General features: G+C 58.4%; 1 protein-coding gene across 10 annotated transcripts in view; it reads left to right on the top strand.

The window, feature by feature from the left end:
* Window positions 1-19,810, top strand: part of SBF1 (SET binding factor 1) — an 85,712-nt gene that overhangs the window by 41,260 nt on the left and 24,642 nt on the right. For 6 of the 10 annotated variants that reach the window (XM_076363738.1, XM_076363732.1, XM_076363737.1 and 3 more), the window contains exons 2-9: window positions 2,406-2,491; window positions 9,801-9,938; window positions 10,150-10,284; window positions 13,666-13,776; window positions 15,713-15,736; window positions 16,954-17,059; window positions 17,618-17,750; window positions 19,066-19,174. In XM_076363738.1, the coding sequence (XP_076219853.1) occupies window positions 2,406-2,491; window positions 9,801-9,938; window positions 10,150-10,284; window positions 13,666-13,776; window positions 15,713-15,736; window positions 16,954-17,059; window positions 17,618-17,750; window positions 19,066-19,174 (842 nt within the window). The remainder of the gene's footprint in view (window positions 1-2,405; window positions 2,492-9,800; window positions 9,939-10,149; window positions 10,285-13,665; window positions 13,777-15,712; window positions 15,737-16,953; window positions 17,060-17,617; window positions 17,751-19,065; window positions 19,175-19,810) is intronic. The other 4 variants (XM_076363739.1, XM_076363740.1, XM_076363735.1 and 1 more) reach the window with 1 other exon arrangement.

The raw sequence follows: 19,810 nt of genomic DNA, 5'->3' as shown, positions 1-19,810 counted from the left end.
TCACTTAAGAGACACTGAGAGTGAGTGAAGCGATGGGGAGCCTCGCACTTGGTCATGACCCCGATGGACTGAGAACCGGCCGTTCCCAGAGAGCGTCCCTGGCGTGCCAGCGCTCGCCGCCGCTGGCCTGCCCGAGAGTTAAGGTCATCTGGTTGTGTTGTGTCAGCCGAGTGTTTAACTTTTTGCTTATTTAGAATTTCCCGTGTTACGATAACATCTCATAAACTTCCAAATATAGCTTAACACTAATTTAGACCGTAACAGACCCCAGGAACAGTGACCAGGTGTCACCTTAAGCCGTGCCGGCCTTTTTTGCAGCGCGGTGGCGGGAGGAGGCAGGAAGGAAGACGCGAAGCGAAGCAGCTGTGTGAAGGCCGATGTTCTCAGGCACACGTGCTTTCCCAGGCATCTTGGCTGGGGACAGCAGGAGAATCGGTGGGGCTGGTCCAGCTCCCCTCCGCAGGAAGGGGCACGCTGATCAGATAGCCTGATAGGGCCGGCGAGCAGCTTGGACGCCGCGTGGGTTGGATGATGGGAAGTAGGAAGGCAAGGATCAGGCCGCCTAAGGAGTAGCTGAGGAAAGTGCGTGGCAGCGTGGCTGGCCAGAATTCGTAAGTCAGGCTGCTTATTAATGACAGTCACTAAAATCAGGATGTACCTAGGCCACAGATCACTAAATAGCGTGGCAGCACTTGTGTTTGAGAAAACCCAGGGGGTCAAGTTTGCCTTTGCTCTAAACCACTCCTGGAGTGAATTTTACGTTTGTGTTGAGGGTGATCTTGTATCTGTTTCCCTTGCGACCAAGAGAGCGCGAGTGAAGACACTTGCACTCGTGGCAAGGCTGCTGGAGCAAGCCGTCGTGGAGGGCACGGGTCCGAGAGAGCTCGCCGGGGGCAGGCCGTCGGAGAGCTGTAATTCTGATGTGTGCGTCTAAAAGGGTTTTTCCTGTCTGTGAAGCTTGAGTCGGGTCGTTTGTGCTCGGAGGAGGCAGGTCTTACTCAACGCGTTTGGCCGTGAGCACCTTGCAGCGACTGATGCTGTCAGCGGCGCGTGGGACCTGTCCGGGGGGAGGTGGTGTCTGAGCACGGGGGTGAGGCCAGCCCAGGGGGGAAGATTTGGTTGACCTGACGCTCAGCACTATTTTCTTTGCAGCTTGGCGCTGACCTTTCCGTTTTGGTCCTCAGACTATAAGTGGCATCTTTTCTGATGTCTTGTTCTGCTAAATTCAGCTGTGGCTGGCTGGTGGTAAGTGGAGAGGTGGAAACACGGCTAGGTGCCGAAAATAGTCCTTCAGTGGTGCGCGCCTTCTGGTGAGGCTCCTCCTGTTACCTGGCCCTGTCAGCGGTCCCAGGGCCAAAATCCGGCTGTGCCGGAGGGAGGCCGGAGGCACTTGTGCTCCCAAAGGCAGCAGGCGTTGCTGTAAGGGACGAGAGCGGCGGTCGTCCCCCAGGACGATGCGGTGGATACGGTAATCCCTCGGCAGCTCTGCAAGGGACTGAAATGGTCCCGCTTTACAGGGGCTGCTTGCCTTCGTGGCTGTGCCTAGCCTGTGGTAGGACAAAATCCTTCTCGGGATTTCCAGTTCCCAGACTCCAGCTTGATCCACTGGAGCAGGGTTTTACCGTGAGCAGCTTCGTCGCCGAAAGGACGTAGCCGGCGTAGAAGTGCTTCCCCAGCCATGCAGGCTCTGTGAACGTAGCAGGAGCTACCTGAGTTTCAGGGGTGGTTTAGCCGTTGCTTCAGGCTGTCCCAAGAGCCGGCTGCTACCAGAAGAGCTGGCCCGCTTCCCGGTGTGCCACTTTCCGTGCTTGCGTGGCCAGCTAGATCAGGGCATGATCTGGGTGAAGAGCAGGGTTTTTTTTATTTGGGTTGGTGTGGGCTGGTGGGCAGGCGTGGGTGGAAGTGCTCCCCCCAGCAGCGGTGCGGGCGCCAGGTGCCCATAAAGCCATGGGGAAACGGCAGCTCCAGGGGAACCCGAAAGTAAAACTGAGCAGCACGATGCCATTGTTCAGGGAAGATGTCAAGTGCCAAGTTGTAGATAATGAGCAGTGAATTACAGTTCAAAAACTGCGTGTATGATCTAGCAACACAAGGAAGGAAACTTAAACTTGACCAGAGATCTACTGCACTTCTGCTTTGCCTGTTACGCACATTGAGATAACGAGTTTGTGAGCTGTTTGCTCATGACTCCATTAAAATCACTGCTTTTCCCTCTGCTAGGGGCAGTGCTGCCGTACAGCTGTGTTTGTGAAAGGGGCCGGGGTCTCTTCTGTGCTGCCCGTGTCCATGGAGGGCTGACACAGTGCCAGAGCGTCCCGGTGTTGCTCCCAGGCTGGCATTACGGAGGCTGAAGTGCCGGCCTGGTACCTGCTGCCTGCCCTCTAATCCCCCTCTTGTCTCTGCAGGGAGTGGGGATGGACAGGGACAGATACTCCAGCGTTTCCCGGAGAAGGACTGGGAGGACAACCCCTTTCCCCAAGGCATCGAGCTGGTGAGTGTGCCGTCCCTCGGGACCGGGACCCCAGGGAAGCGTGACCGCCGTGCGGGGCAGGTGACACTGCGGGGCAGGTGACGCCATGGCACTGCATGCACACATCTTGCTGGGCGCTGCAGGGTCTGACCGGGGGAGCCCGTGAGAGAGGGGTTCCCACCTGCCCCCCAACGCAGCTCCAGCTCTGGAAAACCGCGGGATCCAGCGTGCCGCCTCCCAGCTGGGCCGCAGCAGAGCTGTCCAGAGGCGGTTGCTGCTGCGCGCCCTGCCTGGGGTTGGCTCCTCTCCTGGCCGCTTTGCTCCCCCTCCTCCTCTGGGATCAGCTGCTTGGGATGCTGGAACGCTTCCTAGAAGAGCCGCACGGATGCAGCGTCAGTATAAATATCTCCGTCACGAATAGCAGGGCTCTGCCATTGTCAGGCCTTTCCCAAGCGCTCCGCTGAGCAAACCGCTCCCCTCCTCGGGCCGGTGGTATCGGCGGCGGCTCACCCTCCGGCAGGCCTGGGTGTGCTCTGTTTGCATCCGCCCAGCGCGGAGGGTTGCTGGGCCCTGGATCCCTTCCCTAGCCCTCCGGACACATTCGCCTGCTGTTGTGAGTCCTTTGAGGTTGCGATCATTGCTGGGTCATACCCATAAAGCGACACACCCAGTCTAATTTGGCACTGCGTGGGTTCTTCACAAACCAGCTTTTAACTAATCAAGGATAATAGGATTGTTCTCCTCGGTTGCTAAATTTGAGTGGAAGTTCTTCTCGAACCCTTCCCTGCTGCATTGCTGCTGCTGCTGAGGAGCTCTGAAGGAGGGGAGCTGGTGCTCCGCTGCCAGCGAAAGCGAGTGGGTTGGGCTGCCGCTTGTCCAGACCCCTTTTCACCACTAAACTGAGCCCCCTTCTAAGCTGCTCTCCTCCTCCCCCCTGCAGTTCTTCCCAGTTTCCAGCTGAAGTACTGCAGAGTACAAAACCTGAAGACAGACGAGGCTTTAGAAGTCCCTTCAGTGCCTTACAAGCCTCACGCTGCTGGGACTATCCTGACCCCGCTCCTCGAGCCCTTGCAAGTACCTTTGCTGTGCTGGGAGGTGTCAGCACCTGTGAGGCCGGTGTGTGATGGTCGGTGCGGGGATGCCGGCCGGCCGAGAGTGCCCGTCCTCTCCTGGAGCGGAGGAGCTGGGAGCAGCCAACCCTTTCTGCCTGCGTTGGCGTGTGCAGAGGGTTTGCGCTTCCCTGTTCGGACGGGCCCAGCCTGAGTCACCTGCCAGCAGGACTTGCCGAAGGGCATTTGTGCATCCCTGACGAGGGATTTTTTGGCCGAGGGAGTCCTGGGTACTTGGTGTAGCAAAGGGCGTTCCGGGTCCCTGTGCTTCCCCAGGGCTTCGATGAATCATAGAATAGAATCATAGAATATCTCAAGTTGGAAGGGACCCATAAGGATCATCGAGTCCAACTGAGAGTATGGCCTGGGCCTTGGGAGCTTGTTTCCTTAGAGCAGATGTGTCACGGGCATTGAGGGCACCGCACGTTGGGATCTCTGCCTTGCGCTGTCCACGTGCAGGGTCTGGGTAGCTGAGAGGGGTGGTGGCCCAGCCGGCGTCTCGTTTCATGGCCTGCACAAGTTCCCTGTGCTATTTAATGCTCGTTTTCTGAGCGGTGGTAGGTGGTAGCCACCCCTACTTCCCTGTCTGGACTCAGTTCTGCTCTCGGCTGCCTCCCACGTTCCGTGGCCTTGTTCAGAGCCGGCGGTCATCTCCATCTTTGTGTGTGCTGCTGCTGGAGAACTTCCGCGTGAGCTGTGGCTCTTGGAGGCTGACCAGGACGCTCCGTGTCGTGTGCCCTCCAAAGCTCCTGTGACAGGCTTAACCGAAAATCATGGGGCTCTGCTGGTGCTTGCAAAGGAGAGCTGCCGGCGTGCTCTTCTTACCCGGCCAGGAGCAACCAGCTCGTGGAGCGGAGGGCGTCAGAGCTGGACACGTCTCTGATACCCGTCCTCGTCCCTCTGCCCCGTCCTGGGGGCTTGGCTTCGGCAGTTAGAGCTGCAGCCGCCATGTCGTGCCGTGTGCCCGCCAGCGAGTGTGGCCAGTCACCGGGATCAGCGGCAGTGGCCGGCTCGTCTTCCTATCGCGTGCTCACTGTAACTGCAGCGCAATTTCGGACTTTTATGTGCTATTTCATCTGAGGCAAAATATATATATATTATTTTTCTGGTTAGTGTTTCCTGGTTGTCTGCAGGGGACTTGGGAACTGTCCCAGGAAAGAGGAAAGCTGCTTTTTTCCCGAGGGTCAAACTGTCCAGCCAAAAAATCCCTGGAATTTAAACAATTGGAGCCCCGTCCTGTTGGGAGCCAGGGGTGGCTCCAAGGCTTCCCACAAGCTGTCAGGAGGTGTCCTGGGTGAACAGCACGTAGGGCTGAAGCTAAGGCAGCTTCCGAAAATCAGACGGAGCCCACCCCGGGGGATTTTGGGTTGTACATTACATTGCAGTCACTGCTGTGTTTCTTTTTAACAGCTTTTTTGGGGAGAAGGTTTTCTGGTGTGTGTAGGGAGCAGGAATTTGTAGCTTCTGCCCTTGTGCGCTGTCTGACAGCATTTCCAAACAAAAATACCTCGTTTTAGTGGATGGAAGTTCTTCTGGAGAGAGACATGGGATGTGAACGTGTCTCCTCTGTTGCAGCATCCCTCCCCGCCCAGGCCAGAGCCGTCTCCTCTGGCAGCCCTCGAGCCCACGGTGGGCAGACTGGGGGAGCAGGATCGCCAGGCCCTGGGGCAACCGGGAGAACCAGGGTATTACTGCAGGTGAAACCGCGGCAGGGAGCCCCGCTTCGGGCTGTGACTAGCAGCTCTCGCTTCCAAGGGTTACTGGTTGCAGTGCCTGCGGTACTGCAGTGCCTGCGGTGGTACCGAGCGAGGTGTGCGTTACGGGAACGGAGATTCCTGCTAAAACCGTTGGCTCTAAGTGCGTGCTGTGGTGTGCTACACCCACTGGTTCCTTCTGCTCCGGCGAGAGTTAGTGCAATTCCTCCTCTCCCTTTCAGATGCCACCCGCAGCGCTGGTCCTTACGTCCTTCTGCACCACGATCCCACAGGTCTGCTTAACACAGCACGGTATTTCCCGTGTCTTAAGGCCGCTCGTGGATGGTTGTTGGCATGCTGCAGACCGTGTCGTCGTGCCTGCTGGATACGTCCAAGCCTCCGGACACATTTCACCTCTGCCAGCACGCACTGGTACCCGAGCCAGCACATGCCAGCGTTCCCTCCTGGCGCCTGGGCACTGGAGAGTGTTAGGGTTTCTGCTGCTCTCTGAGATAAAACAGTGAGATCCTTTTGTTTTCCAACCAGCAGGTAATTGCCTGCATGTTTGCAGCTTCAGTATCCTTGTTTGGTGAAGGCGAGCACAGGTTTGTACGAGGTTTGCTCCCTGGCTGCTGGGAGCACTTGGGCAGAGGTGCCTGTAGGAGAACGCTGCGTCCTGGCCCTGGCCGGGGGGGCTTGGTGGGGCAGGGTCTGCAGGCTTGGGCCGGGGGTCTCCACTTCCAGGGGATGGTAAGGCACTCTGCTGGTCGCAGAAAAGCTTCCTTTGTTGCTTTGCTTTTGTAAGGTGATGGTAGCTGAGCGGAGCCTCTTCTGGTGCGTCCATCTTGACCAACAGATCTTTTCTTCACCTCTGACGCGGAGGAACCTGAGGTTGGCAGCCGACAGCCGAGCCCACGCAGCCGGCGGCTGTTTCGGCGACGCTCAGGAGAGAGGAGAGCTGCCGCCACGCTTGGCCGTGGGTTTGGTCAGGAGCGGAGCGGGCAGCTCCTTATCCAGTGGGACGCTGGTGACCGGTGGCTCCATGTGTGGTCCCTCCTGCCTGGCAGCCGGCTCTGCTGCAGCGTTGCGTTGCCCTCCTGTAGCTTTCCAGGGTGGAAATAAATGATCAGGAGGATGTCTTGGGACATCGTAAGCTAGATCCTTGCAAAATCAACCCTTGCAAACTTGGGAAGGGCCTGTGATGTAACCGGTGGAAGAAGAAAAGGTGGTAAAGCAGTGCTGATCCGTGCAGTGCTGTGGAAAACAAGCCTTGCCAGACAGACACACACACGTGTTGTCATGAGAGGTTGGTTTTGTTGCTAAAACTGCTCTAGGCAGTGTCTGCAGAGCCCGGCACGCAGCTCTGCCTTCCTGTGGGACTTTTCTAGACAAACGAAAGGCTGTCGCTCCAGAGAGGCTTAGGTGCAGGCTGGCTGGGGCATCCACCAGCGCTGGTCTGTAGGGGAGCTGCAGTACATCCTTCAGGTCAGTCGCTTCCATCAACAACCCCTCATGTAAGAATCAAGACTTTCTTCTCTTCTGGCTGCCTGCAGCTCGCTCTTGTTCTCCGTGGGCACCCAGCAGCGCTGAGATGTGCTGTAAGGACAGACCGATGCCGCTGCAGTGCTCGCTGTGCGGAGCAGCTCCTGCACGCCCCAGCGGCCGCGTGGAGCCCTGGCAGCGTGTGCCACGTTACTGCACTGCACGGGCGGGTCGTGCGGGCAGCGGGTCGTACCGCGCCCAAGGGCAGACCACCGGGAGTGCTGGGTCTGCCCAAGTGGTGGGGGAGACGAGTGCAGGGTGAGCATCCTCCCAGCGGGGATCTGAGTTCGGGCAAGGCATGGGTGAAGAGCTCACCTCTTGCACACGCAGATCCACGGAGATCTTTAGTTCTGCGTGGGGGCCTGTAGTTTTGTCTTCCTTTAACTGTGGCACCTTCAGTGTTGCAGAGAGCCACGGTACCACCATCGGTCATGGTCGCGCTGCTTCTGGAGGACACTTGTTCTAATCACCAGCCAACCTACACCCATCTTTCATGGAGGATGTGTGTCCTTTCTAGAGGATCTAGCTTGAAATGAGGCAATGGTTGTGGAGGTCAGACGTCTGTGTGCCTGGTGCTTTACGAACACGTGGCTGCTTTATGTTGACTTCTGCAGGATAAATCGGCCGAGGAGCATTGAGTGCAATCAAACCGGGCTGCAAGTGGCTCCGGGGCATAGCCACATAGCCCAGCGGCATGGCCTGATCCACGGCGTAGCCTGCTGTGGTTTGAAGTGACCCATGCTCTCAGCAGGTGCTATTTTTAAGAAGCTGACTTTTTATCCCATGGCTCGGGAAGAGTCCCAGAACAGCTTGGTGCTTGGAGCCCAGGTGGGTGTCAGGAGCCTCCTGCACCTCCCGTGGTGGGACCGAGGGCTCTGGTGGTCCTCGCTGAGCTTGCGCGTCGGGGGCAGACGGTGGCGGAGCCATGCCTCGGCCTGAGCAGGTGTAACCCCGAGTGAAGAGGCTGAGGTGTGTTCATGTTTGTGCCATGCCGTTGTTACCCTGTGCCCGTTTAGCAGCGGCATAATTGCCTCTGGAATGGGCTGAGGCTCCTAGGCACAGAAGACGGCATGACCGGGGAGTGGAACAGAGCTTGTGCCCACTGGTGGTGGTGATGTCGATGTCCTCCTGGGGTTCCCTTCTAGAGGAGCAGTCCAGGGGATCTGGACTTCCATTTCTCAGGCCTCTGGATGAGCACGCTTGACTCCCGACATCTGGCTTGTACGTACCTGTCTCCGCAGAGGAGGTTTGACACCGTGGTCGTGGAGTGCGTCCCTTTGCGGCAGTCGGGAAGTGCTGGGTGGGACCCAGCAGCAAACTCCTCGAGGGCAGCAGCTTCGTGTGCTTTGCTCTTGTAATTTCTGCAACGTCCGGGAACTGTTTGCGCAGAGTGGTGAGCTACGGGTTCATTGCGGAGCCCAGTGAGGAGACAAACTCTCTTGTTGGGAGAGTGGCTCTCTGTACTTACCCTGATGGCTGCTGAGCCATACCTTCCTCCTGCACGCTGATGGGGGAGCTGGGTGGGAGGCAGCCCGGTTTGAAAATGGCACCAGAAAGGAGAGGCCTTGGGATGCAGGTTTACAGGGACGTACGTGGCAGAGTCTGGGAAGCAGCTGCACAAGTGCTTTTGCCTCATCTCCTTCCCGCTGTCATACCTGGGCAGCTGAAGAGTTCTTGCACTGCAGCTGATGCCCAGCTCTTACCGCTGCGGCTGCACCGGGCTGCTCAGGGGAGCAGAGGAGGGTCTGTGCAGCAGAGTGTGCATGCGTGTGGAGCCTGAGGGTGGGCACGGAGAGCGGTGAACAGCTGGAAAACTTCACCAGGTTGAAACCAGCGTCGATTCACAAGGGTTTGGGCTGGAGCAGCGATTTCTGCAGCTTTGCAGCATGTCAGCCCTTTCTGCTAGTCTGGCCCTGTTGCCACTTTATTCTCATCCTTGGTTTTGCTCAAGTCGTCTTATCTTCAGAGCGCATTGGGCCACAGCCCCAGAAGGAGCTGAGCTCTCCCACTCTAGGGAGCTGTCTCAGAGAGGGCCCAAAAGTGTTGGGAATTTTCCACAGCTCCTCACCCGCCAAATGCAGATACTGAGGAAATAAAGAAAAATCCCTTGAGACTTCGAAACCCAGGGGAGTCCTGGGGCCGCTGGCTGGAATTACCCACCAGCCCTGCGATGGTGTTTGGAAAGTCCCCAGAAGCCAGTAAAACTGTGTTCGGCGCTGCCTGAAGTGCGGTGTTGGTGCAGCCTGGGCCGGTGTTTTCCAGCTGCCCGCCCCGAGGGAGAAGTGCCACCTCCCGGAGCAGACGCCGGTGCCTGGAGGCAGCCCTGCCCTGCGGGGAGCTCGCCCCAGGGACACACCGCCTTTCCTTCCCGGAGTTTGTGCGGTGCCTGCGTGCAGCCGCCCGGCACCGTGGTGGGCTGCGGGGACTTTGCGGAGCCTGGCAAGCCTCGCGGGCTCGATGCCGGCTGCAGGTAGCTGCCTCGCACGGCGCAGCCCAGCTCCTCGCAGCCCCTGTGCCGGAGGAGCGCCTGCGGCTCTAAGATGGGTGCAGGGTGCAGGGTGGTGGAGGGTGCCCAGCTCGACGAGGGTGTCCCGTCACCCCTCCTCCCAGCTTGAGTTTCTCCAAGCGGCTCCTGCCGTCCCTGAGGAGAGGAGGGGACGGCGCCTGCCCAGTTCTCCCCCACAGAGGGGACGGGAGGCTCTGGCCAGTGCTCTCCCCGCTCCCGGACCGTGGCAACTGCGGGTGCTGCAGCACGTGCCGGGGAAGGTGGCACAGCCATTTCCCTACGTACTCTATAGGTGATGTGCTGCCACCCCAAGCTCCCTGTCCCCGGGAGCCGGTGCCTGGTGGTGTCGGTACCTGGTGGTTTGCTTTTGCATCGTCCAGCCCACCGAAGCTCCAGGCTCCCGCCGCCGAAGCGATGCGGGGGGCAGCGGTGTGGGCAGGTCAGGCCCTCTGACCGCTGTCCCCTGCTCTCTCTTGCAGTTCTGCCAGCCCAGCGGCTGGCAGCTCTTCACTGAGAGGAACCCCCCCACCTTCTTTGTGGCTGTGCTGACCGACATCAACTCGGAGCGGCATTACTGCGCCTGCTTCACCTTCTGGGAGGCCGTCGAGAGTGCACAGGTACTGCGGGCTGCTGGGGTCCTGCCTGTGCAGGCAGGTTGGGAAGGGTGGTCGGCAGCACTGGCTGGGAGCAGCTGGCTGCCTTTGGCTTTGGCCAGTGGTTCCTGCTTTCCCCTTGTTGGAGGAATCTGGGCCCTGGTGTCAGAGGTTTGGGAGAGGGAAGAGCATCCTTTTTCTAACCCTGGGACTTGGCTGATGTGTGTCTCCCTAGCCTCAGAGCCACCCCAGGAATGGTGAGGGGGAGGAGGAGGAAGAGGAGCCATCATCTCCTGTTCAACCCGCGCAGCTCTTTGCTCCCAAAAGCTTGGTGCTGGTGTCGCGGCTGGACCACGCAGAGGTGTTCAGGGTAAGTCCGAAATGCAGTGGCTGGGGCGGGGGGAGCAGGGCCCCTACTCGGGAGGGAGAGGAGAGCAATGTTAGTAAAGACCTTCTGGCTCTGGGAGTGACCAGGAGCAACGTAGTCACTGCCAGGAACGGGAGCTATAGAACCACCCTGGCACAGCAGCCCGCTCTTTGCATCCCGGTCCAGCTCCACAAGCCGGGTCAGCAGCTGCACGCTGAACCTGAACGGCTGGCAGCAGAACAGCACACCAAGGACTCGGCCACACCGGGCAGCTGGTGGCCTTGACCCAGTTTTGTTAATAGAAAAAATGTGAAGAACAGCCCGTTCCTGTGGGAGCATTTATCTTTGCCATCTTTATTTTCTTCAAACGCGCTGCATTATGTGGCTGTAAGAGGTTTGGGAGGGCACGGGCTACAAGCTGGCGTGTTTACAAACTGCCTCCGTGTGTATTGTGTCCGCAGCTCTGCGTCTGGGGCAGGTGGGTAATTCAAGCAACTAAGCAATGAAATCAGGCAGCCAAACGCACAATGCAAACGTTACTGGGCCTCCCAACAAAACCAGCCAGGGAAGACGAGCGGTCAAGTACGCAAAGACCGAAATGAGCCAGGAACCATTTCAGTGCGGTCTCCAGGGGAGAAGCTCTCGCTTCTGCTGCTCCGGAGGGCAGCCTCCTCCGGACTGAGCAGGCTGGCTGCCTTGCTGCTCCTCTTGGTCCGAAGGAGGAATCCACCCGGCATTTACGGTGGGCTCTCCACTAGCTTGCCCAGGTGCTGGGCTTGCAGGAGGGCAGCGTTCTCCATCAGGCCAGGCTGTCCCCTTCCTTTTTCCCCTCCCACTGTGAGGATATCACTTCTGGGTAGCTGCCCTGTTCTTGAACCTCTTGTTCACAGCCTGTTCTGTGAATGGGAGCACATGGTGTTCCCTCAGGGTGTTCAGCCACAGCGTGCTCAAGGCATTGATAACTGACAGGGGGAAAAAAAAATCACTCTGTTCTCTGGCTTGGAGCTGCTTCAAACAGCAGGAACATCGGGCTTCGCAGACGCACGGCCCCAGACCACGTAACTGAGGTTGGAGGCACCTCTGGAGGTCTCTGGTCCAACCCCTGCTCGAGCAGGGTCAGCTGGAGCAGGTTGTCCGGGATATCGTCCAGTTGGGTTCTGAGTATCTCCAAGGATGGAGACTCTACAACTTCTCTGGGCAACCTGTGCCAGTGTTCAGCCACCCTCGCAGTAAAATGGTCTGTATGCTTAGGTATTTTATAGGGAAAGTCGTCTGAGCCCAAGTCAAGCCTGTCTTGGCTGATAGGTGGTGTTAAAACAGCGACTCCTTTCCAGCGAGCGGGAGCAGTAAGCCCGAGATAGAAGGGAGCGTATGAACAGAAATGAGCCTGGATCATCAGTCCATTTCCCTTGTTGCAAGCAGTTGTGTTGTATGGTTGTCCTCGCATCCAGGATGGGGTTTTCCACGCCTGGCCTTCCGTGGAGCTGGAATTCACTGAGACGCTGGAGCTGTTCGTTTTCTCAAGCCTGGGAGAGCGGAGCGAGGTCAGCCGGGCTGCAGTGTCTGCCGCTCTCCTGCTGGGCAAAAGCCAGTTGTGCTTGGGGGTGACTCTGGAGGAAAGTGGGTCAGCTAACTAGTTCCAAAAGACAGACGTTTCCTGCGAGAGCTTCTCCCCTGGAGACCGCACTGAAATGGTTCCTGGCTCATTTCGGTCTTTGCGTACCTGACCGCTCGTCTTCCCTGGCTGTTTTTGTTGGGAGGCCCAGTAACGTTTGCATTGTGCGTTTGGCTGCCTGATTTCATTGCTTAGTTGCTTGAATTACCCACCTTAGTGGTTTCTGAGGAACAGATGAGCGACAAGAGCAGTACAGTCCTGTTGTTCTGGGCCTGGGGTCATTTCCCCCTTAGCTGTGAAACAAACTCAGAAATGTCGCTGGGCGTCCCCAGAAGGTCTCTGAGCGTGGCAGCTGTGGGAGCGGGATCTCTGCTCCGCAGCAGTGAGTGCCACGCACCTCTGACCTGCCCGAGGAAGCCGAAGCAGCCCCGCTTGCAGGCTCAGATCGTGGCAGAACAATGGCGTGTTTGCCTCTTGAGCCATGCTTGCCTTTCCCCTTGCTGCTCCCTGTCCCTGCCAGGAGAAGGGCGATGGGTGGAAACTCTGCCTTTGCCCTTTGGGTGAGTGGATGGATTTCACTGGCTGAATATGAAGTGCAGCCTCTTACTTCCCCAGCACAAGACTCGGGTTGTTGTGGCTCCTTCTCTTCTCTGATTAGGTCTCTGTGTAGCCCAAGACCTGGACCTGTTGGTCCTCTTGGTCAGCATGATGCTGGACTGAGGGTCTGCCTGTTGCTCAGGGTGAGGTCAAGCTGTACACACGTTACGCCAGGAGCCTTCACTGCTGGCCAGCAGCCCTGGGGCCATAGCTGCCATGCCCCCTGAAGCTGGGCCAGTCTCCAACCCTTGGGAAGGGGGGGCAGGGTACCCCAGATCTCCCTTCTGGCACCTGGCGAGACTGCACCTTCTCTCAGATCTCCTCCTGCTTCCTCCGTGGAGCGTCCAGCAGAGCAGCGTGTGTTCATGGATGTGCAGGAGCGTGAGCTTGCTCTTCACTCGGTTATTCCAACGTGCCTGCCTGGCCCCTTCTCTCCAAAGCCCCAGTATTTGTGTTTTCTCTTTTCCTCGCTGACATGGGGAGATGGTTTGAGTTAAAAAATAAAACACATCCAGAGGGTGCCTTGAAGACATTCCTCAAATTCCTTATTCATCTGTGTATTATAGCTTGTGTTGAATGCTGCCCTGTGCTTGTGCCCGCTAACTCCTTCTGCGCTGGAGCTGGCGTTGCTTCCCAAATGTGCCCGGCGGGCAGACGTCAAGCAGAGCAGGGCCCAGCCAGGTGTCTCGGCCAGCCCTCGGTGGAGAAGTGGGTCTCCTTCCCATCCCTTGCTCGGGGTTTTTGTGAGACTTGATGCAAATCTGCAGGGACTGGGAGTGCTTAGGGGGTGCTGGAAAAGTCCAGCTGTTTTCAGTCACCTCTGCTAGTGGAGCTTTTGAACCCCCTCCGCGCTGCTCCTGCTGAGCTCTAGCCCAGGCGGCACGTCTGGGGACAGCTCAGTGCTGGGATAGGGAGGTGCTGCTGGCTGGAAGCAAACTGAGCGCATGCTAAATGTCCTGTTCTGCTGATGAGGACTCATTGTGAGAGGTCTGAGGGGGAAGACCTTGAGCACTGCACCCAAGAGTTGACTGTCACAGGGTATGTCTGTCTGGTGACAAGCACGGGGAGCCCCTCCATGCGACGGTGCTCCAAACTGGAGGGCCTCTCCAGCTGCACCCGTACACATCTGCTTCCCACCCTGATGCTCAGCTGTGCTGTGCTTTCCTTTCCAGAACAGCCTGGGTTTGATCTATACCATCTACGTGGATGGACTGAGCGTGTCCCTGGAGAACGTCATTGGGAACCTCCTGACGTGTACCATCCCCATCACCGGGGGAGCTCAGGTGGGTAATCTGCCCCTTCCCTCTTACCTCTCCGTGCTTCTGCCTCCTAAGCAGCTCTGATAGAAGCAGGAATGTTTCGCTCAGCTGTATTCTGGTTCTGCTGTGCTGGGGTGAGCTGAGCAAGGCTGATTTGACTCGTGGGCAGTCTAGCTCAGTGCACTGGCTATTGAGGAGCTGCTGCAGTGCACTGCTACGGCCAAGTGCTTGACTAGTGCAGGCAGTGCCTTCCCAAGTGCTTAAGAGTAGAAACAACAAACCTCTCTGATTTGGAGCAGCTCAGCTCCTAGATCAGCTGAGAAGATCTTGCTGCTCTGCTTAGCTACAGCTTGCCATGACTAGGCAGCTTGGTCTTGGCTCCTTGCTCCCTCCAGGAGGGAGTACTGAGTGGCTCAACCACCAGCTGGCTTACGTAGTCTCCGATCGATCTGTGCAAACAGTTGCCACGGTCTCTGCTCACTCCTGCATCAGGGAGGTCTTGCTCCTCCATTCAGGCCTGTCTGATTGCCTGGAGAGCTGCTCCAGAGCCAAGCGGTCACAGGCCATCTGTGGGAGCAGGGACGAGTCAGCTCTGGGGAGACGGGCCAAGCAAGGCTAACCTTTGCCGGCTGAGCAGCTTGGAGCTCTCTCTTCAAACCGCTGGCTTGTGCCTGTGCGTGGCCGGCATCCCTGATGGACAGGGCTCGAGGAGCAACAGCCTCGCTTGTGCCCAGAACTGAGGCCATCAAAGATAACCCTCCTGTTTTTCCCTCTGAGCCATGTGTTCCTCTAGCACTCCTCCTCCTGCTCGAGGAAGGCCAGCTGGGCTCAGGCTTGCTCATGTGAGCAGCAGATGGGTAAGGAAGGGCTAATTGAAGCTGACTTGGAGATGACAGAAGTGGAGAGAGCCCAGCTGGACCCTCTGGCAGGAGGCATTTGGAGACAGCAGCGTAATGCCCTGGAGCTCTTCTGCCATGCTAACACCTGGAACATAACCGTGGATCTGCACTTGTCTCCTGCAGGGGCTTCGCTTTCAGCTGAGCTCCACTTCCCCCGGCAAAAATACCACCTAATTCTCTTGCACCCAGGCTGCACCCAAGCGGAGGAGCCTTTGCAAGGCTGGGGCAGCACTGCAGGTCCCTGGTGCCTAGAGACAGAGGTTTCTTCCACCGCTGCGGCCCATGACCCTGAGGGGAGGCTGCTCTCTTGAGCCCGTGTATCTGTGCAGGCTTCTTGGGGGGGTGCTTTCTGCCGGGCAGAAGTGGTGCCCCTTGGGCTGCCGTAATGGTTCACCATAGGTTTGGTGCTTCCTCTAATAATCCAGAGCGATGCAGGTCCTGGGAGGGCCCGGCAGTGGTCCTGGTATTTGCAGGAGAGGGCTGTATGGCCCTCGTATCCGAGTCCTCCGGAGAAGGAAGCAGGGTGCTGCCCACACGCGGGGGGCTGTGACTGTGTGCCAACCGTCCCGGGTTTGCGCTGGCTGAGGGCGAGAGCAATAGCATTCCTGCAGGATCTGCCCAGATCTGTCTGACTCCATCTGGTTCCTCCCCGGTGGGACGTGTAAGCGGCAGTACGGGAGAGGAGAGGCTGTTCGGACCAGGGCGGCTCCTCAAGCCGCTGTGGCTCGCTGAACAGCGCTTTTTGGCACAATTATTCGTCACCTCCCAGTTCTTGCAGGATCGATCTGTGCTGTGGGAACAAGTAGTGTGCTACAGGGAGGACAGTTTGTTGGTGGCACTTCCCTTCCTGTGCTTCACCTGTTCTCCTGCTGTGTCCGAACGCTCTTTTCCAGTGTAGTAGCTATTGCTTTTGCTTTGTGTGTGTGTGTGTGCATCTCTCCTCTCCGAGAGTGCTGGTCCCTGCTTGTTGTTGGCCTCTGCCTGTGTTCGTCTTCCCTGTTGTCTTGCTGTCTTTGTGTGTTTCTAACTGACTGTGCTATCTCTGTCTGTCTCTATCTCAGCTTGACGTGGACGACGAAGCAGCGGTACGCACACATTTTCTTTCATTGGGTCTGTCTCCTTGTTAGCAACCTCTCTTTTATTGTTTTTGAGGGTGGCACGCGCTGCAGCTGGTGCAGCGGTGGAGGCCCAGGCACTGTTCATCTCGGTCAGAGCACCCTCGGGTGTTCCTGCGTCTGCGTGTGTTGCACTGACAGGCAGCAGGGAACGTGTGTGTGGGCTCCTGGGAAGGGGGTTGCATTCCTGCACCGCAGCAGACTGGCTGTGCACTGTTTGCCTCTCCGTGAGTGCGCTCTCCTGGGGGTTGTGAAAACACGGTGGCCTGGTGTAGAAGACCAGGTCAGGGGTGCTTGTTCTGCTCTGCCAGAACGGCGGCGTTCAGAAGCAGATTTCTGGGCTGTTGCGGTGGCGTGAGCTCTTGCGGCTGCAGGGGGCTGAGCGAGGAGGTGGGTTGCATGGCGAAACCTGCTATTGCAGAGCAGTGTTTTCCCTAGAGAGGTGTAGAAAGAGGAGAAGAGGGCCAGTGATCTGGTCCTGCCCCAGCCCCTGCAGCCCGGAGAGCGGGTGGGGACGTGCAGGCTTCCCTGTGCCACTGGGAATGAGCTTAGGTCTGGGAAAAAAACTGTATCGGAGGAGAAGCAATGAGGCTGTGCCCAGCCTGTCCATCCCCAGCCCGTCTACCAGGAGCCGTCAGGGCCTGCTCACTCTGCCTGGGCGAGGCACCCTGTCCGACGGGAGAGGCTGCAGAGCTGGTGCTGCTCCTTTGCCTGGCAGCGCTGGCTGGGCATGGCGCAGGCGAGCTGTTCCCCTCTGGTTGCGAGGTCCTGGAGAGCCCTCGTGTGCTACGTCGCAGTGCGGGTCTCGGGGCTTGCTGCCGCCTTCTGCCAGCCGTCGAGGAGTTGCTCGTGCTGGCCGGGACTGCCGGCTGTTTCAGCAGGTCTCATTCTTCCCCTTATAGCCCGTGGCCCCAGCCAAGCACGCGATGTGTGTTGTTGCAGCGTCCTCTTCCTGCAGCAGCCGTGCTCCAGCTGCGCTGCTGTGAGGTGGTGTGCCGTGGTGGGACACGCTGCCCTGTTGGGTACGAGGGTTGTGCCGAAGGCACGGTCCCCCTGGCCCTGTGCACTGGGGGGATTTGGGCTGCTGCTGGCTTGGAGAGGCAGTGGGCAGCTGGCTTGCCCTTGATGCTTGTGCTCGCCCCTTGCTTGGGTGGACGCCCAGTGACCGGCTCTGTTTTCTCTTGCAGAGGACGATCTCTCTGGGAGCAGGGGACAGGCAGGTGATCCAGACACCCATCAATGACTCGCTTCCCGTCAGCAGCTGCAGCGTGGCCCTGCTCTTCCGCCAGCTTGGTGAGACTTCTCCCCACGCCTCCTTCTCATCGGGTCTGGTGCCAAAGCCAGCTGGCCGAGTCCTGGGCTGGAGTTCCCTGCACGTCGCTTCCCACCACGCTCCCCAGCCTGGCTTGTCAGCTCAGGGCTCTCTTCCAGCTGCAGCCACCTCAGACTGAGCCCTCCCTGGCCCCGCTTTGCTTTCCCTTTCCCAGGAGGGCAGGAGACTGGCAGCTCTCCCCAGCTCGGGCGCAGACGTGTGGCCAGATCTCATGAGAAACAGCCTGGGTGGCAGGAACGAGTGCCCGGAGGTGTGCCGCCATTAGCCTTGCGCCTCTGCTTAAAGGACACTGGCCGCTCAGCAGAGCTGCTGAGCGTCTCTCAGAAGAGGGGCCTCCTTGGGGGAGCATGTACCTGGGTGACCCAGAAGTGGCTTTTTGGGAGGACGTTGAACTCCTCTGTTGTGCAGAATGTGGAGATGGGGAGTGGGATCCAGCTTGGGTGGGGTTTAGTGGTCTCCGGTGGGGTGCGAGAGGGGAACCCTCGTTTCTGAGCGCTCTTCTCTCCTTTTCTTCCCAGGCATCACCAATGTGCTGTCTCTCTTCTGTGCAGCGCTTACTGAACACAAGATCCTGTTTCTCTCCAGCAGTTACCAGAGGCTGACCGATGCCTGCCGGGCTCTCCTTGCACTTATGTTCCCCCTCAAGTACAGGTGAGGGAACCCCACCGCTCCTCAAGCCCCTCAGCCCTCCGACAGCAACCTAGAGCCAGCTAGGGCACAGCTGCCTGCCGAGCCCGTGCTGGCTGTCCTGCCTCCCCCTCGCTTCACGCCCTCACTGCCTCCTGGTTTCATAGCTAGTATTACTGGTAACTAGCTGTGTTTTGGGCACTGCCGGCGAAGGGGCGGGTGAATGCCCACAGGTCTCGGCTGTGCTGAAAGCCCCTTTCCTGAAGCCTTTGGCATGCGCAGCAATGTAATTCCAGAGCGTGTCCACAGCAGCAAAGGGGTGCAAACCTTCCACCCCTGCCTCCCTCCTCTCTAGGGCAAGACCAGGGCTCTAGCGCTGCAAGCAGGGAGCGAGGCATTACCAGCAGTGTCTGTAGCTCCAGGAGCTGCCAGCGTGCACTATTCCTAGCCGTGGCAGCTCTTGACAGAGGGAAGCAAGCCCGTCAGGCTGTGGGACATGGTCCGGCAGTGCGTAATCACCCCATGGTGTGCGTGGGAGAGGCCAGAGGTGCTTATCTCTCCAGAATCCGTCCCCTTTCCCTTCTCTCAGCTGCAGTGCAGCCCGTGCAGAGCACAGAGTGCCAGTGCACCGCTTCCACTGGCAGCAGCCCCGAGCACAAAGTCTCGCTGAACGGGGGTGCTGGATGCTAGGAGGCTTCCAGAGAGCCGTGGTGCAAATTCTGCCCTCCCTAGAAAGGGGCACACGCATACAGGGCTTTTGTTAAGGTGCCGGTGGTGGTGGCCAAGCCGCCGCGGTGACTCCTGCGGGACAGCTGGCACCCCGCTCGCCCCAGCCCCGGGGAGCTGGTGATGCTGTTGACCCGCAGGGCCCAGCCGGGGAGGGGGACGCTGGCTCGCAGACTGGCCGCCACTGGGGCTGTTTGCACATCTCCCAAGTAGGACAGTTGAGATAGACAGCCCATTGTTGCTGCCAGCTCCTGTCGCACTGTTTCCACACTGGCCTGCCATACCCCCAGGCTGCAGAAAGGCTATTTGTATTCCAAAGAAAGCTTTCTTTTGGAGTTAAATTGCTCTGCTGGAAACCTTTCCCTCGGTCAGATTATAACTCCAGGGCCAGAGAATGATCGTGGTCAGTGTCCATGAGCCTTCAGAAACCTTGCGCAGCTGTAGGGCACGTACTGTCTGAAGGGCTGAGAGTGCCAGGAGAAAGCCTGCCTTCCTGGGGAAATAGTCACTCCACAACCTCCTGGAGGTGGGGATCATCAGCTGGTGTCGAGGACGGTGCTTGGGTAGAGAGCAGGGCTCGACTGGCTGCAGCGATGCTCTTTTTCGGTTGCAGTTTCACGTATGTGCCCATCTTGCCTGCACAGCTCCTTGAGGTACTGAGCACGCCAACACCCTTCATTATCGGAGTCCACTCCATCTTCCAGTCGGAGACGCAGGAGCTGGTGAGACGCCGTGTACCCCGTCCCTTGTGCCGGGAGCAGAAGCGGTCCAAGGAAGAAGCAGGGGTCGTGTGCCAGCAGTCTCAGATAGCAGCAAACGTTGTCCTGAGGGTGCCCGGGGCAGCAGGCTGACCACGCTGGCTCGCACAGGCTCTGCTTGTTCAGGCTGGCCAGCCCGGGCTGCGGTCCAGACGTGCCGCACAAGCCAAGCAGGGCTGGCTGGGCCACACGTCGTCGGGGCTTTGGGCTGCAGAGCCTGCACATGAACGGCTGGGGTTAACCGAGGATTTGATTTTGAAACTCGGCTGGCAGTGCTGGTCCAAGAGGCTGTGTTGGCACTTCAGACTTCAGTTCAGAAACTGAATTAAATCAAAGCATAATGAGTCTGATCTAAACTGAAACAAGCTTTTGTGCAGCCTTTTGGACAAACTGCAGCGTGCCACTTCGGTTAAGCAGGATGGCCTCTGTGTTGGGCTGGGGTCAGTGTTTGACGCCTCACCCAGGCTGATAAGGTGCCGAGGAGTCTGATGCCACAAAGTCATGGCAGGTGCCTGCTGAGCAAAGCTGCGTCCCTCTCCTTGCCAGGTTGTCCTCCCCCTGCCACCTTCGTTGCAGGGAGTGATGGGATCCCTTTATACC

Source organism: Aptenodytes patagonicus, unplaced genomic scaffold, assembly GCF_965638725.1.
Source record: "Aptenodytes patagonicus unplaced genomic scaffold, bAptPat1.pri.cur scaffold_86, whole genome shotgun sequence".
Lineage (NCBI taxonomy): Eukaryota > Metazoa > Chordata > Aves > Sphenisciformes > Spheniscidae > Aptenodytes > Aptenodytes patagonicus.
This window is presented reverse-complemented; position numbering and strand designations above follow the sequence as displayed.